Here is a 16,895-nt window from a genome sequence, read left to right on the forward strand (position 1 = left end):
GTATCTGTAAAAAATTCTACAGATTTAATTTCCTTTTAAGAAAGAGATAATGAAGCTGTACATAAAAGACTTCTTGGAAAAAAAAGGGAATTTGGTTTGGCAAAAGTATTAGCAGAAACACATATGAAGGGTAGAAACAATACATATTGTGACAGAGAAAAACACATACTGATTCTGAAGATTTAATGACATCATAAAAAAGCAAAAGCGCATAGCATTGAAAATGATAAACAGAAGACTTCCAATTTTTCTTTGATGAGATACATGCAGCATAAAGATTTTTACATACACTTAACTATCTTATAATACAAAACATTCTTGATATGCTAAAGTAATTCCATTAACTATTGTAATGCAACTTTGATATGTAAACATGAGTTTATGCAGAACTGAGGTAAGATAACAAGAAGAATGTACAAAGATGCATATGTAAAAAGGCATCCCAGTTTATTTGGCAGGGTTTGTGTATGTTTGAAATGTGGTGGGCCCATAAATTTTCTTCAGTATCCAAAATGTATTCTTTAGTAATTCAGATGACACAATTCATATGATAAAAGACCTACTGGACAGAAATTCCAAGAAATGCATGGCATAGCTAGACTAAATACCAAAGGCGAAAAAGCCTCAAAAACTTCCTGTTAGAAGAGAAAGGAATTAGGATTGAATGTTTTGGTGAATTAAAATAAGAGGCCTAAAACACATTTCTTTATTAGTTCAGTATATTCCACTTTCAGCTCATCAACATTCAGTTTATATTATATTATATTCTTATATATATTCTTTATATATTATTATATTATATTCTTTTGTACTCATTTTGAAAATATTATTGAGACTGAAATCTTAAAAAGAGAAGTTTTTTTGCTCCAAGCCATTTAAAATCCTCACAAATTATAAAAGAAAGTCTAATATGCCTAAATATTTCAGGAATTAAAATAGAAATCCTATCAGAAGTTACAAATACAGAACTTAGAGACACATTAGATAATTTATAACCAAGACAAGTAACTAACTTCTTCCAGAATTAAGAAAAAAATTATTACAGCTTTAAATATTTAGCAACTGTGAAAAATTGAATAGGTTTGCTTACAGAATGAGCTTCCAGAGTTGGACTGAGATTTTCAGTTTGCTACAGTCAAAAAAGCAACAGTTCTTGAAAAACTTATTAGTTAATTTATCCAACTCAGATAATAAAATCTTACAAGTAATTCCTAGAGCTTCAAAACACTTACTTGAAAGACCAGAGCAGATTTGCAAAACAATGTGAAGTGCAAGTTTCTAGTAAATGCTCTCTGAACTTTGGTCCTAGTCTAAAATATAGCTGATTTTCAAATGTTGGTGGATTTTGAGTACATGCTTAAGATTACTATTAAAATCAAAGCTGATTTGCAGAGAGGTTTTGTCCTCTTTTCTTCTGCAGAGAGAGTGACAAAAGGAAAAAAGTATTCACTTCAGCAGGAGGGGGACTGCATAGGAATGCTGGATATTAGGAAATTAAATGTAAAAAAAAAATTGTAAACAGTGGGAGAAAACAAAGGTTTGCAAAGATAACACATTCCAGGTGGACATTTTGATACAATGCAGGTCTACTGTATATACTGAAGAAATCTTCATACTTAATGCATTTATGCTGCAAAGTTCCCAAACTATCAAAGTTTGGATTTTCTTATTTTCAGTTCTGAAGGTGCAAAACCCTATTAAAGTCTCAGACTTCAAGAAAGTATCTTTTCACGTAAGACAGGGCTTAAGTCTTTGAGTGCCCCCGACGTTACCCAAAATTTACAATAGAACAGAAACAAAACATAAGGTTACACTGGAATCCTCACTTGATTTTGAGAATTTTATAAACATTTTAATCATTTGATTACCATGTCACAATTAAAAGCAAAGCATAAAATGCCTCAGTAGAATTCTTACCCTTGAATGTTGGTTTTTACATTAGTTGTTAGGTTTCCCTGTTTAGATAGTATTTTATGGCTTTTCTGTTTTCTCATGTGTGACAATTAAATTTCATAATCCACAGATTATTTGTCAGTTTACAAAAATATTCTAGCAAGAAAAACAAAAATATTACTTCCTTAACACTACTACTATTTAAAATCGATATACAATTAACTGGGCAGATGCTATATGTCTGAAGCAGATTTCACTGAAGTACATTCCCAGATTCACTCTACAGAACTTTGGAAAGTATCTTCTTTGAATATTTGACCAAGTACTTCATAATGCTGAACTGATTCAGCACTCAAATGATAGTGTTTGATGTAATTTCTGGCATCACCACAACAAATGCCACATGAAAGAAAAATATCTTATTTTAAGTAAGGTCTTGACAGCAGTCTGGCATAGTCAACAATACTATTCACAAACTAGAAGACTGGTCATAATCAAACATGTACGGAGGGAATTATTTTTTTTCTCTGACCTCTTGAAACAATGTAAACATTTAAATTTTCACTCTCCAGTCTTTCTTAATTAATCTAATTTCCAAGTACAGAAAAATATTAGGTAAACATAATATAAACAATTTGAAGAAATGATACTAAATGTGATGCCAATACTAATAAAGATCTGTGCAGCAGACTTAAAATAGATGTGTCATGCTGCCAATCCCTCCTTAGCATCCTCTCAGAATAAGACCCTATCCTGTCCAGTATGACCTAAGCCTTATTCTCACCGTTCTGTGACCTTCATTGAATTTCTCCCGCTATGGCTGCAAGTTTTGGCTGAGATGTAGTGTTTATTAATCAAGCACAGAACCACATTAATGTGGTTACACAGCCTGTGAACTAACATTTTTTCCTAATGCAGCCAGCTCAAAACATAGGCAGACACAACGCAAGTGTCTGCACCATCTGCACAGGCATACCTGATACAGCACGACACAACTCACTCCCCATCCTACACACCCCAAGAGGATAGGCAGAGGAAAAATCTACTGCTCCTTACACATCAGCTTCCTGAGATAAATATTTTTAAAATATGTACAATTTCTTATACATAAACTGATGTGGAATAGGTAAACTATTATATATTTAGAAGACTGTCCTCCACATTAATAGCTCTACCATACTGATGAAAATTCACATCAATAAATGTAGAATGACTAAGTCCTTTTAACTTCGGAGCAAAATTATTTATTCAGTACAACACTTCCTTTAGAGTTCATGATATTTAAGATAAAGTCTATTCCATTCAAGTCTATTTAGAAAAAGTCTATTCTATTATTCCTTTAATTAAAGTTATAAAGTTATAAATTCTGTTTCACAATAAAGGAATGCTTATTCCTTTGGTTTGAGATTTCAACCCTTCCATTCCCTTCCCTACATAAATTACACATATCTTCAGGTATCTCCTAATAAACTTGTCCAAATATTGTTCTGCTAGCTTTGGGTGTTTTTTTTTCCATTTTTATCAAATTGTTCATTATCATTTTTGGTGGTAAAATACTCGGAACCGAGTGCAATAAGACAACCACATTTTTACAGGTACTGCATCTGTAGCAACAACCAAACAGTGACAGCCACAGAGTGTAAATTCATGTTCAGTTTGTTTTCTAGTACAAACCTGAAATCTTTCACTACATTTTCATTAATCATTTTATCCTTCACTAGTTGCATCTCATTTAACATCCTTTTAATCTTGCCTTAAATTTTAGAACATGTTTATTTTCAACATTTTTAGTTAGGTACTCCACTGACTCGTTCAATAGGTTTTCCTGCCATCCACCTTTAACAGACCCCTTCCCATCACAAAAAGGAAAGTCGAGATTATTTGTGATTATTTTTACCATTAGCTGTAACCCACAGATTTTCAACTGATTTATGGTCTGCTTGCTATTTATTTCAAAGACAATACAAGGCCCCCACCAACCCTGGTTTATAAGTGCCCTTTGCTTGAATAAAAGGTATTCTTCCAAACTGTACCATAGCAGTAACTATTGCAATAACTAAGTATTACTTTAGTCTGTCACTGTAAAGGTGTATTTTCTCAAATTACAAAATCCACTGACTGGCAACAGAACAGGGATAAGTTTAAGCAATAGTGTAAGAACTGCCATACATGGCACTGTTCAAGATAATTTATCAAATATGCATATAAGGACTACACTTTACCCTTTGCTATACCTCTACTCACAGTTCTTTTTTTACAGGGCTAGTGACAGCATTCATTATTTTGCCAATGAGAGCTTATATTAATTCACTGATTACTAGAATATTTTCAGAGTCAGCAATTTTTAACATTTGGTGCCGGGTTTCATACACGAATTCATGATACTGTACTTTTTATTTTGTCAAAATATTGCTGATCAAGCTCACCTATTATTCAAGAGAGTCCAGGATTTTTTTTTTTAATTATGTAGTATTTTCTATCACTCTTGTAAATTGTGTGTTATCTGCTTTTTTTAAAACATAGTTCTATATTTGCTTTCATAATTCTGTAGTATTGATAACTGAACTAAGAATCCACTCTAAGAGTGTGTCTCACAACCCCAGAGTGTTTAAAGACACTTTTTCATTTCTTCAGTTTGGCTAATAAAGGGTGTTACATCCTTCTGGACTAAAAAGTGCAGCTTACATGATATCATAAACTTAGCAATTTATACATATTTTAAAAGAAACAGAATATAAAACAGAATATAAAAACTAACAAAGAAGTGGGCAGCTGAAGATCCCATTTTGCTAAGTGTGGGAATCCTTAAAATTAGAGGGTTTTGGGAAAGCTGCAAAAAGCAGGTCTCAGAAACAGCAGAACTGTAATTAGAGCTAAGCAGCAGGCATAGATTTGTCAGCAGAAAAGTTGTATGAGATATAGAAAGCAAGGACAAATAAAACAATGGTCTGTGTATTAAAGCTTGGCTAGAATAACTCCCTAAGATGCAGAAAAGCGTATCTAGCAAGATATGAAGAAGTTCTAAGCTTAATAATGGAGCTCTGTGCATTGTATTTTAAGCAGGTATTGTGTTTGAAATAAGCAAGCATTGTTTTAACCAAAGGTATGTGTACATATAGTGGTTGGACAGAACTACTGTCAATATGCTTTTACTGTTTGAGATTGGTCAAAAAACTTTTAAAGTGTGTTATAACATCACATTCTGCAGCTGCTGCTGAGGACATGAGCTGCTGGTATCTCTCCACTGTCCCAACCATGTAATGAGACTGATGCTGGAAATTAAATAGCTTGAGACGTGGTTCCACAGAAGGCCCATCTCGTTCGTGATTCTGTATTTAAATTCATGCCTGGCATTAGCTAAGGTTTAAGGAAAATAAATATTGTAGTGACTTTCTGAATTTGAGTTCCATTGGTGTCTTACGATACATAAAATTCTGAAGTCACTAGATTTGAGTTCAAAGTTAACCATCTGCATTTAAGAACCTTTCCAAGTCAGAAAGTCAAAAAGACCCTGCAAGTCACAAGGTCACAGCATGGATCTAACAAAAGAATACTTAGAAGGAGAAACACTACCTGATTTGAAAACAAATGCTACCCATACAATTTCCTTACATACTGGCATTATTACATTACTACCATCCTTAGGGAATGAAAAGAAAAAAAATCTACATTTCAACAATAGTCCACATCTATGTACATAAAACACAAAACCAAAAAACCTTTTAAAACCAGAATATTAACTGGAGATCTATACAAAACCTCTTACCTTCTTTCTCTTTGGGTCTTAAAGCTCTTTCTTCTTTTTTGTGCTTTGCTTCAAGCAGTTCTCGTTTCAGCTGTCGGGCTTCCTTCCGTAGCTCCTCACTGCAAACAGAAATATTTACAAGAATATAATCTGAGATGTACAAGCACTCAGAAGAAACAGAATCAAAGTTAATGGGCAGGAGATTTTTGATACAAGCAAAGGGAAGGTATGGACTCACTGATGCTAAGAAGATGGCTTAAAAATCACTTAGGACCTCAGAATGTCCATATTTTCATTAGGAGGGATAACAAAAGAACATTAGCAGACATCTTACTTTAAGGCCCCATCAGAAATATGTTAAGGAAATTAATAATAAAACAAGGAATCCCCATTTGAATTAGCCAAGAGAACCACAAAAGGAGAATCTTAAACAGAGGTACTGCCAAATATATACTCCATGTATTATAAAATTCAGTTTACTCAAGTAATATATCTTAATGATATATGATATCTTAATATAATTTTTCCTGGATTTTTCAATTGGACAAGCAATGCAGTTGTTCAGTGACAAAGACATGAAATGTATGTAAGCATATACTATTAGATATAAAAATTAATTACATTCTAGAAATACCTCATGTGATAACACCAGAAAGAAAAAATTAAAATTTGCAAATCATTGTGATAATATCAAATTAAATATTTGTCTTCACAGAACCACAGTTTGTAAGGGATCTCTGAAGACCAGACAGTCCAGGCTCTTTGTTCAAATGAGAGCCAAATATAGGAGGATGATGAAAGCACTGTCTAGTCAGGTTTCCAATATCCAAAAATGGAGACTTCAAAATGTCTCTGGGCAACTACTTCTCAACCTCCCTCAATGCAAAAAAAGCTCTTCTGTAAATTGAATTTCAATTTTATTTCAGCTCATGCCTTTTTGTGTCCATCCAATAGTTACCTTTGGAAAAGAAGTGATAATTAATTCAAACTTTTCTGGTGTTAGAATTTGTATTTTGCACTTTTAAATTTTTAAAATTTTAAATTAGGTTCTGATTGACTTAAATTTCATCATGATCAATGAACTGCAGAAATTATTACAATGCAGGAACATGACATGCAAGCATTTTCCTGCAGTTGTTTTATGTTCCTTAATTTTCATCTGTAATACCACTACTGACTACACTCTTTTCTAAGCAAAAGACTTGCAACTGTTGGAGGATGACTCCTTTTGATTTTCATTGTCATTTGTATGTATGCACAAATACAGAACTTGTGAGAAGTACTAGCAAAGAAGAGGATCACTGTAAAGTTATTCAGCCGACCACATCAGGAGGTTCTGCCCCAACAGCATGGCAGAAGCTACACTATGCAAGATTACAGCTTTTACAAAAAAACTACCATTCTACTTTTCTATCTGAAAAGAAATCATAGAGAAATAAAAGATAAAGAGATATTGTTAATCCAAGTATCTCCATTGCTTTTCTATAAACTGGGGATAGCACTGTAAAAAGCTGCATTACAATACTATTACATTTTACTGCAACATTTTCTCATTGAAGTTGCAGAGTCAGAAGAATACATGTCAATGAAAGATTGTATGTTAAAAATACTTAGAGTGCCAGACAGTGAAGCAACACAGAGAGAGTGGCACTTGGGAATAATGAAGTCTAGCACATCAGAAGTTTCCTGTAAGGGGGACCCACTTAGTATTTTTCTTAGTTAGCTAAACACTATTGCAGCATGAGCAATGAGCTAGCTAGTGACAGTTATTCAGCTCCCCCAGCTCCTCTTTTTCCTCAGTCGATAGAGGTTTCTGTACAGAACACAGAAAATCTTAATTCTTACAAAATACTCTTTCAAGCCTTTCTATGATCAGTACTAGGTCAATAAACAACTTTTGATACTTGGCTCTTTACAGACTCCACACTATGCGTATTTTTTATTTCTAGGCTCACTTTGCAAAATTAGATTGGTGAGAAAGGCAATCCAAAAAGGCTTCATGCTAAAGAGGAAGCTGATTAATAGGAAAGCCAAACTACATTCACAAACCACATTCACTGGAACAGAACTAGAAATCCCTCCTGACTTTGTAAACAGAAAATGTCAAACTGATAAGTCAGAGCAAAATCGAAGTAAGGGACTACAGTCTACCTGCCCCTTTCATCTTTGAAGCCTAGGTCTTTGCACGCAGTAAATCTGCATTCAGGTTTCACACAACATCAGTCAGTAATCAATTATGTAAGTGCCTGCTATCCCTGTGAATTTTTTATTGCTATAAAAGCACAGCTATCTGCCCCATCCTTGTCTCATTGCCCCCTTGATTCCATAGCTACACTGCAGACTCTCCTCTTCCTCTTGCTTCCTGCTTCTTCCTCTTTTTACAAGTTTCTGCAGCCTGGAAACTGCACTTGTGCTCTCTACATGCAGAGATACTGCCAGAGCAGATGTAACCTTCCCCTGCAGAAGACTGAAAGGGACCTAGCCAAAAGGTTCGTAATTCCAGAATTTTCTGATTCTACTTAGAACAATAAAATGATTTTATCTAGACAATTCACAGTGAAATAAGTCTAAGATTCCATTTGAATTTCTGGTTCAGCTGTGCCTTGGTTTGAAAAGACTGTGAACAGTGAACTGACAGGACTGCAGAAGTTAAGAACCATGAGTATTTAGGTAACTTTAGCTAAAATCTAGTTACACGCTAAAGACACAACGTATGGTGAAGGCATCAGCTTTCCTAGTAAACTGCTTGAATGCACGATCAAGAAACAACTTGACATTGTTAATTACGGTCACCACTCTGGCTTCTCTTTAGCAGATGAATTTATGCTCTTTTTTAAAGAGTTCCGCTTAAAAGAAAGAATGTTCTCCTAACAGCCACTTTAATCACTTGTCTAATCCAAAACTCCCTGCATATTTCCTCAGCCATTCTGAAGATGGAATTCGAAACTAGATGCACTGATGGGTTTCAGCTTCCTGCAGGTCTCTGCTGATGGTGTACTGGGTTCCTAACTCAAAAAGGAACATAAGGGCATCACTGCACCAAGCACTCATTTTCCACAATGACCCTCAATTCACCTCTTGGTCTTTCCAAAATGTCATTCAGCAGTTGTACTAACCTGTAGCTACAATCTGCATTTTTGATTTCCAGATGAAAAACATCGCATTTAGTTATATTACAAGGATATTTTTATTGTATTGTGCCAACTCAGATATTAAATTCAAATTATTTGTAATACTCTGTTCACATGCACTCTATTAATTTCTTATAAGGACTTCTAAAAAATAAAAATAAGAATGTCACTGGCTTTCAAATAAATGCTTAAATCTACCTGTACTATAGACACAGTAGAAGCTCAACTATTACTTTGAATCAGAAAGCCGACACTTTCTGAAACTGTATCATATCATTCCCTGTCTCCAGTTTTCCCAAAAGGCAATACAATCTACTACCTACAAAATCACACCAACTAGCATTAATTTCAACTTTGGCAATTTCTTTTTTTTCTGAAGAGTGTACCAAACCATTCTATTATACCTGGTTAGGAGCGAAGGAAAGCTAACTTGCCTTCATTTCTCTGTATCCTACCTATCACCAAGACTGGACTATGAAATACTAGTTCTGTTCTTTGAATTCTTGTAGTTTTCTATTCTATTAAAATGAACACTAGTAAAGCAGAAAACATTACATTTTCACCGAAGTTCTTACACTTCTAACAGTGTTAGCTAACACCGTTACCTGAAAATGTTTAGTCTTAAAAGATGGAGCAGGAAATGTTTGAGAACAGCCCTACTGAGAAGGACTGGGAGGTGCTCATGGATGAGAACATGCCAGGGCTGCATCAAAAGCAGTGTGGCCACCAGAGAGCCGGAGGTTATTTTCTGCAGTTATCTTCTTAAAAACATATGTCCCACACTTCAGCTTTCTAATATGTACATATTTTATTTTTCTTTTGTATTTTAGATCAGAATAATACTCAGATTATAAGAAATAAAATCAGTTGGAAATTTAGCCAAATATTTTCAGTTAAATAGATAAAATTGTTTAAAAATGCTATGTACTGAAGGTGTTTTTTGGAAAGTAACTAATGGTCTTCTGAACTTACAAAGCAACTTTCTTCAAAAAAGAGAAGCTCTGTATTTGACTTCACTTTGGCAAAAGAAAAGAGAACTGATTAAAAACAAAGTAATTTTTACTTGGTGTGACCATATGATCATACTTGATATGTAAGAGTCCAAAACTCTACACACAAATAAATATATGCCTCTTTGTACTTGTAGTTTTCTGCATGCATGTATATAAAGCATAACTACTGGTATTTATTTAAGCATACCAAATCTCTAACAAATAAAATATATATTATACACAGACATGAATAAGACCTACAGAGGCGGAGTATGGTATTCAACTATGATTTAGGGGAAAAAAAATGGCTGCATATATCCAAAACTAATTCAGCCAATCCCATGTGGTGATGACAAATATCAGAAGATGCTAAAATTCATTTGATGCCATATTTGAACCACAAAGTGCAGAAAACTTTGCATTCTATGCATTTCCAAATTTATCCCAACTCCAGTCCAAACTTCACTATATTTTGGAGAATCCAGTACTCCCTCTCTAAACTCCACATAAGATCCTAGAGAGGTTCAAACTCCTTGAGATTACCCTAGCACAAAGTCATTCATTGATGCTAGTACAACTAATATTAAACAAGACCACATTCTTTCAAAACTGAAGTACTTAGGTGGTGCAAAATAATGCAGATAGCCTCACAGAGCATTTACTGAGGTAAGTGTAATTTTATATTGGAGGAACTATTCAGAAACTAACAACTAAAAGATTATGCCTTCTTCATCACTGGGCCTGGAGTTTTTCTGAAATGCAAGTTGAAACAAGAAGTAACTCAGGAAAGTGCTGTAGTAATGATTAAATTATTATTTTTGATGGCATAGCACGTTATTTTCCCTTCTCCCTTTTTACTATTATAATTACATTGCTTATATTTTTTTAAAGACAATTTATTTTCATTTGCTGTAGCTGTCTTCTAATTCAGTAACATCAAAAGAAAATTACTAAGTGGTTATCCTTAAACGGTAACATTATTTAGGAAGTGTTGTTCCAAGTAAGTATATCCGAATAAGGAAAACAACCAAAAATACTCTTATTAATTTTAAACTCATTTTAGAATGTTATAAGTAATAGAAGTATGTCAAAATTGTTATGCAAGTTTAATTTTTACATGAGCAGAATCCTATAACATCTTAATAAAGTAAAAATGAATACTGAAGGACTTCAACTCTGCTCACATTAATTTCATAGCAGAAGAGATGATTTTAATTCAGTTTAGATAAACCAAATAAAAACCAAGCTATAGAACAATATTATCCTTTCATCATGTAAGCTAATAGCCTGGAAGGAAGTCCTGGATTCAATCCCCTCCTGTTACAGACAGTCACATCTTTCCTCAAATGTATTAATTCCATTAAAAGCACATTTTATGTTCTCTTTCCTATATTTAGTAATGATAATTTTCAACACCCATGATTTATATGAAAAGGTCATTCTAGAACTGACAAGCAGGCACCTTAATGATATCAGAGGCAATGAGAAAGAATGTCTGTTCAGATAAAGCTTTGTTTTCAGCTAGACGTACTTAAAAATGCATAATATTCTGTTTGAGAGCTCCAATTCTATATTAAAATACAAACAGTATTTCCAAATAGAGAACCCCAATGATAAAAGAAACCACTATAAAACGTCAAGTTTGCACAACTAACTGATTTGCAGAATGTGTAGAAGAATCAAGGTGAACGTCTGCTTTACACTGTCAGTTTTGAAGCTTTTTCTGATATTCCCCCTTATGCTCCCTGGGGTATCTGTGAACATGCAATTCTTGGAATGGATAGCAAATTCCCCATTTGGAATGTACATCTAAGACTTTTCTAGGGTTCGAGAATCTTAGTTTTGTCTGGATTGCATTACTATTCATCTCTGGTACTGCAAGAATTTTACAACCGTAAATATGAGAATAAAACTTATGGATTTGGAATACGCACTTTGTCTTTTTGCCAGCCTGGTTTTGGTGTAGAAGTCAGACTTATATCTGTCTGTTTTCTGCAAATGGTGTATTGCAGCTGTATCTCAAATAAGATGATGATATAAAAATGGTGGCAGATATATTCAGCAGTCTTGACATTGGAAAACTATAGATGAAATATTTTAATATACCTGCTGAGTCCTGTATGGCCACCTGTGCTAACAGTAAGGCTCACAGTTAATGCCATGTTTGACTTTAGGTGTAGCTGGTACACTACAGTTCGCAATTAGTAATGTAACTCTTGTGTTTTAAAAATAAAATGTTAAAAACTTCTGCACTGAATGAATTTATGGATGAAATGCCAGTATTTATATATTTTACTTCGGAAAGATTTCAGTGTTGAAATCTAAAAGGACTGGCATGTTTATTAAAGACTACATAGGTAACTGCTACTGTCTTTTCACTACCAGAAACATGAGTGTAAACAGGTGCATCACATCACTAATAAGTCACAGACCTGGCACTCTATTTTAATTATACATACAGGACTGTAAGATATGTGGTACACCAGCAGTCCCAGTATTATGGAGTGAATTCTCAAAGGCTGAGACTGATGAAGGATGTTACCATTTTACTAGGAGAAACTCAGCAAACAGCAGGGCCCTTAAGCTGAACATGAAGTACAAGAAAGCTCAAGAAAGATGCTAAAGGAGAGGCAATATATTTTATTACGGTTACTAACACAGATGTAGAAGGAAAAAAACCCACAGGTTCCAGGGCACACAAGCTCTCCTTCAGCTAGTTTGTTTTTCTTCCACAGTTTGCTTAATAAAAGGTATTAGCTTTCACTGTAAACTTTCTTTGCCTACATTGTTCAGCCACCAGTTACACTGCCAGAAAATGCAGATGTATGCATTAGGGCATGTATAGAAGCATATATCATACATCACATATCATATATTAAGGCTGATTTTTTTGCACTATCTGGACCTTCAATATTCACCACAGATCCTGCAAGAGATAGGAGACCCTAAATTTTCTCAGTTTAAGACGAAAACCTAACTGCTTACCACAGGAAAGTTACCAACTGTTAAGCAAAACAAGAAAAAGTGAAGACTGACAGCATCTCTCTTCCAGACCAATGCTGTATCTATCTGGATTGCAAATACCTAGCTCAATGCTTCACAGAAGTAGGCTGACTTTTTTCTTTTTTTAAATAACACACCACATTACAAACCAGCTGTTGCAATGAAGAAGTTTTCCTCTTACTCTGTCACATCTGAATGATGGCCTGCAGGAGGAATTTTTAAATTATAAATTCTTTATTATAAATAATGAATTTTATCATTAATATTTAACATGGAAAAAAGCTTACTGTGGCTCAGGAAATGCCTACAGGCAGGTTAATTAATCAGAATCTTTTTTAGTAAACCAATTCAACATGTTTTTTCTATTAGCCACTAACAAGCATCTTTAATATTCTTATTTTCATATCTAGATCATTATCTTATATTGCTCTATTATTTTAGGGGAAGCAAACCAAATCTGTAACTTTACATGAAAGCTTAGAAGTGTGGTTTCACCAGAAAAGTCAAACAGGTTCTAATATCTTATGTAAAAGTAATAAATGCTTTAGAAGTAGCAAGGGTGTAAACCAAAAAATTCCAGAAGTATTACTTGCAATGCCAAACTCACACAAAATGGACCAGAAAAACATGCAATTACACAGTGTAACTAGCAAGTAGTAAAATAATTTTTAGAAGAATTTTGCATCTGTAAACCTAAAGCTAGGGCTGTCAGAATAGATTGTAAAAGGTCTTATGTTAGAAGGTATATTAAAAGGGCTATGATGAGCTTTGAAGAGGAAACTGCTGAAAGTTTAATGTTAAAATGACTGAATTAATTAAAACAAGAAACATAAAAGGAGCAAGAGGTCACTAAGTCATATGGGATTAAAGGGAATAATAAAGTCAAATAAAATCACTGCTCATTGGATAAGTGATTGATCTGTGTCAGCTTTCTAAAAAGAAGATTCTAGAGAGAGAACTCTCTAAGAACCTGATCTGATTTGGACATAAAGATGAAACAAGAGCAGAGAAAGCGGCGTCAGAAGAGTAAACTTCAATTAACTTTCAGCGTGATACAGCTCCAGAATACATCCTCAGGAAGGGATTAAAAAACGACTGTTCCACTAACTCACCTTAAAATCAATGTTGTATCAGATGACAAACACTTTATCTCTAGAACAAAAGGGATGCCCATGGACAGCACAGTGAATATTATTACGGATTATGTTTTAAGTACCTAATCAAGTAATTAAGTAAAAATCATCTTGAGCAGTGAGTCTCTAAGTTTTCTCACTAATCCAGTAGTTTCATTCAAACATACTGGTGAAGGTGTGAATGAACAAAGTAATGGACAACAAGGTGAACAGCTTTAGATATTCAAAAAGCCTATACAATGAAACTCATAAAAAGAGAGAGAAAAGGGTGAAAAGTGGATTGAAAATAAAGCACAGAGTGAAAAAAATTAACCAGATTAGGACAAGAATCTTTCAGTATAACTACCTTTCAATATAACTAGATTAATAATTCAATTTAAATACTCTGAATAAATGAAGTGAGACACATTTCTATAAGATCCAAAAATCAGGAACTCAGCCAACCGCAGACAAAATATGGTGATTTCTCATAATTTTAGCTCAGGAATGGAAAATGGAACAAACAGGTTCTCAGAAACTCTAAATAAAATATTTTACAAAACTGCAGAATATTTTGCAGAGTGAAGTCCTTCTACTCTTTACAAGTACTGTTACTCTAAAGTATCAGAACAAGTTCACGAAAAAAGCACCTAAACTTTACTAGTAACAGCACAATGAAGATCTCTACCAATTCGTAGCTGTGGAAAACACTAACAGAAAATGCACATTTATTAAGGAGAATAAACCAAGAATTATTACAGTGGCTCTACAAGAGACATCCAATTTACGCCATTTAGAATACTATAAATGAGACTGAATATCTCATGCCAAAATGGCCAACACAGCAATACAGGAAACTCTGGAAAAGATGACAAAGATTATTCCCATCACGAAAAATCACCCCTGACATGAAGATTAAGAAAAAAGGAATTATTCATTCCAGAAGAAGATGAGACAGAGGAAACATGAAAAACTGTAGTAAAACCACAACTACTGCAAACTTTTAATATCTAAGCAAGGAGACATTCAGTAATATCTCAGTAATTTAGAAAAGATAAAATATCTTTCACTTTTCAGATGAAACCACACAGTTTATTTGGGGTAAAAAAACCCTTCACATTATTAAAAGTATGTCTGACATTTACATGAAAACCAGGAACATCTATTTAGAACAATTACTGCTAGAAATGAATTTCAGAAGAAACAGAATACTCTGTGCCTTAGGACCACCCAATTACAAATCAGCTTATGGGTATTGCTGATGCATTCCTTTCCCAATTCTCTGAGGCCAATGGTACTGGCCACTGGCCAGACAATTCCACTTGAAGATTCCTGCATCATCAGTGGAGGCAAAGACACTTCAGACCATGTTCAGCACATGCCAAATGGAAATTTTTCTCTACAAGTCTCACTCTGACTCTCCATTTTATGAAAAGTACAATCAGTGCTCATGATTACTAAGTACCATGATATTTGTACCAGCACCAGAGGCTTCAAAAGAATATAATACGAGGAATGAGAGAAATAGCTTTTTATATATTCTACTAATACTGGTATACCCTAGGTTATTTAAAACACCTAACTGAGCAGATAAAACTAAGAACATAATATATGTCAATTATATATCACCATTTCTTGGAAATTGGATAAAACACTTGCTCTGAGTTTTGCCTGCTGTTTCCCAACATCTGATAAAAATTTTTAGCAGATGGAAATGATTGCAAAGTGAACAGCACTCCCTTCATGTTCTCCACTCTGCTGATTTAATCACAAACCCACTGAATCTGATAGTAATGAAACAATAGACTTGTTGCTGATGAGATCACCAAATGGCTTTCATAAAAACCTATCAGAAACAGTAAAATACAGTCACTACAGATATAGAGAGTTATTTTCTGATCTGCCATATTTACCTGTCAATACAAAATAGCAAATTCTATAATGGAAGCAACATTAAATAAACAAATTTTATTTGTAATTAGATTGAAGAGCCATACTAAAAAAAGAATTTTGCCAAAAATCTTTCACAGTTAGCTGGTCTAGACATTTATAGATTTTAACATTCTTCCCTTATCCAAAATGGCAATATTATTCCTGAATGAGTCTGCTCTGTAGTCTCTATATAACAGGTATTTTAAAAACCCAAATCATGTTACAATGATTTACTACTGCAGACTACAACTGGGAACTCTGAGTACGCAGTAGCTAGTAGTTCTGATAATGTAAAAAAGACTTGAAATTAAGTATATCTAGAGATGCCCTCAGGATCAATGCTGAAATGTCTGAAAAATCAGCTAAACGTTCTACAGAATCTACCTAATCTAGTCCTTCACAAGCAACTACATTTTTTCTTTTTTTACTAACTTGAAATGCGTAGATCTCTGAAGAGAAAATAATTTAATTTTTCCCAAATGTCAACTTTACATAAAATTGCTTTTTTGTACATAAAAATGTCATCAACTTAATGCCAGTTTAAAGAGTGTCTGCAGAATATTTGAAGTCTAGAAACAATCACTGAGCCTCACTCAAAACAAAAACCCCCTCCTTCTTCCAATAGTACTATTTGAGCCTCAAAGGATCCAACAGGGTGATTCATCCAGCCTGAGGATCCTCCCTGGCTGCCCTCTCTTCTAGGGGCTCCTCTGATCCAGATGAGAGACCAGACTGGAAAGAATTTTTCTGGCAGCAAGAAAAGAACCTGGCTGCAGCAACTGCTTTTCCCAAGCCCTCTTTTGTCACATGAAGAGCCATATGTACAAGATGTGACAGGGTAGAGATGTAGGACACTATGGGAAAGTCAAAAGCCAGGATTTCCACTGTCAGAACAATTTATATCATACTTCTTCTGATGAACTCCTGAAAGTAAAGACTGCTAGGTACAGACTGGATGAGATGCTCTGGTACCAGCAGTATGCTCCTTGTTTCCTTTTTCCTGTTTAAGGCAGAAAACAGACACACACACAGTAAACATAGCACTTCAGGGATTTATCCTCCAGAGTTGCACAACAGAATGCCATCA

General features: G+C 34.3%; 1 protein-coding gene across 1 annotated transcript in view; it reads right to left on the bottom strand.

Annotated features, from left to right (window-relative positions):
- CWC27 (CWC27 spliceosome associated cyclophilin) overlaps positions 1-16,895 on the bottom strand; it is a 94,005-nt gene that overhangs the window by 23,626 nt on the left and 53,484 nt on the right. The window contains exon 11 of the mRNA XM_056513480.1: positions 5,660-5,757. Coding sequence (XP_056369455.1) covers positions 5,660-5,757 — 98 coding nt within the window. The remainder of the gene's footprint in view (positions 1-5,659; positions 5,758-16,895) is intronic.

This window comes from Oenanthe melanoleuca, chromosome Z (genome assembly GCF_029582105.1).
Source record: "Oenanthe melanoleuca isolate GR-GAL-2019-014 chromosome Z, OMel1.0, whole genome shotgun sequence".
Classification (NCBI taxonomy): domain Eukaryota; kingdom Metazoa; phylum Chordata; class Aves; order Passeriformes; family Muscicapidae; genus Oenanthe; species Oenanthe melanoleuca.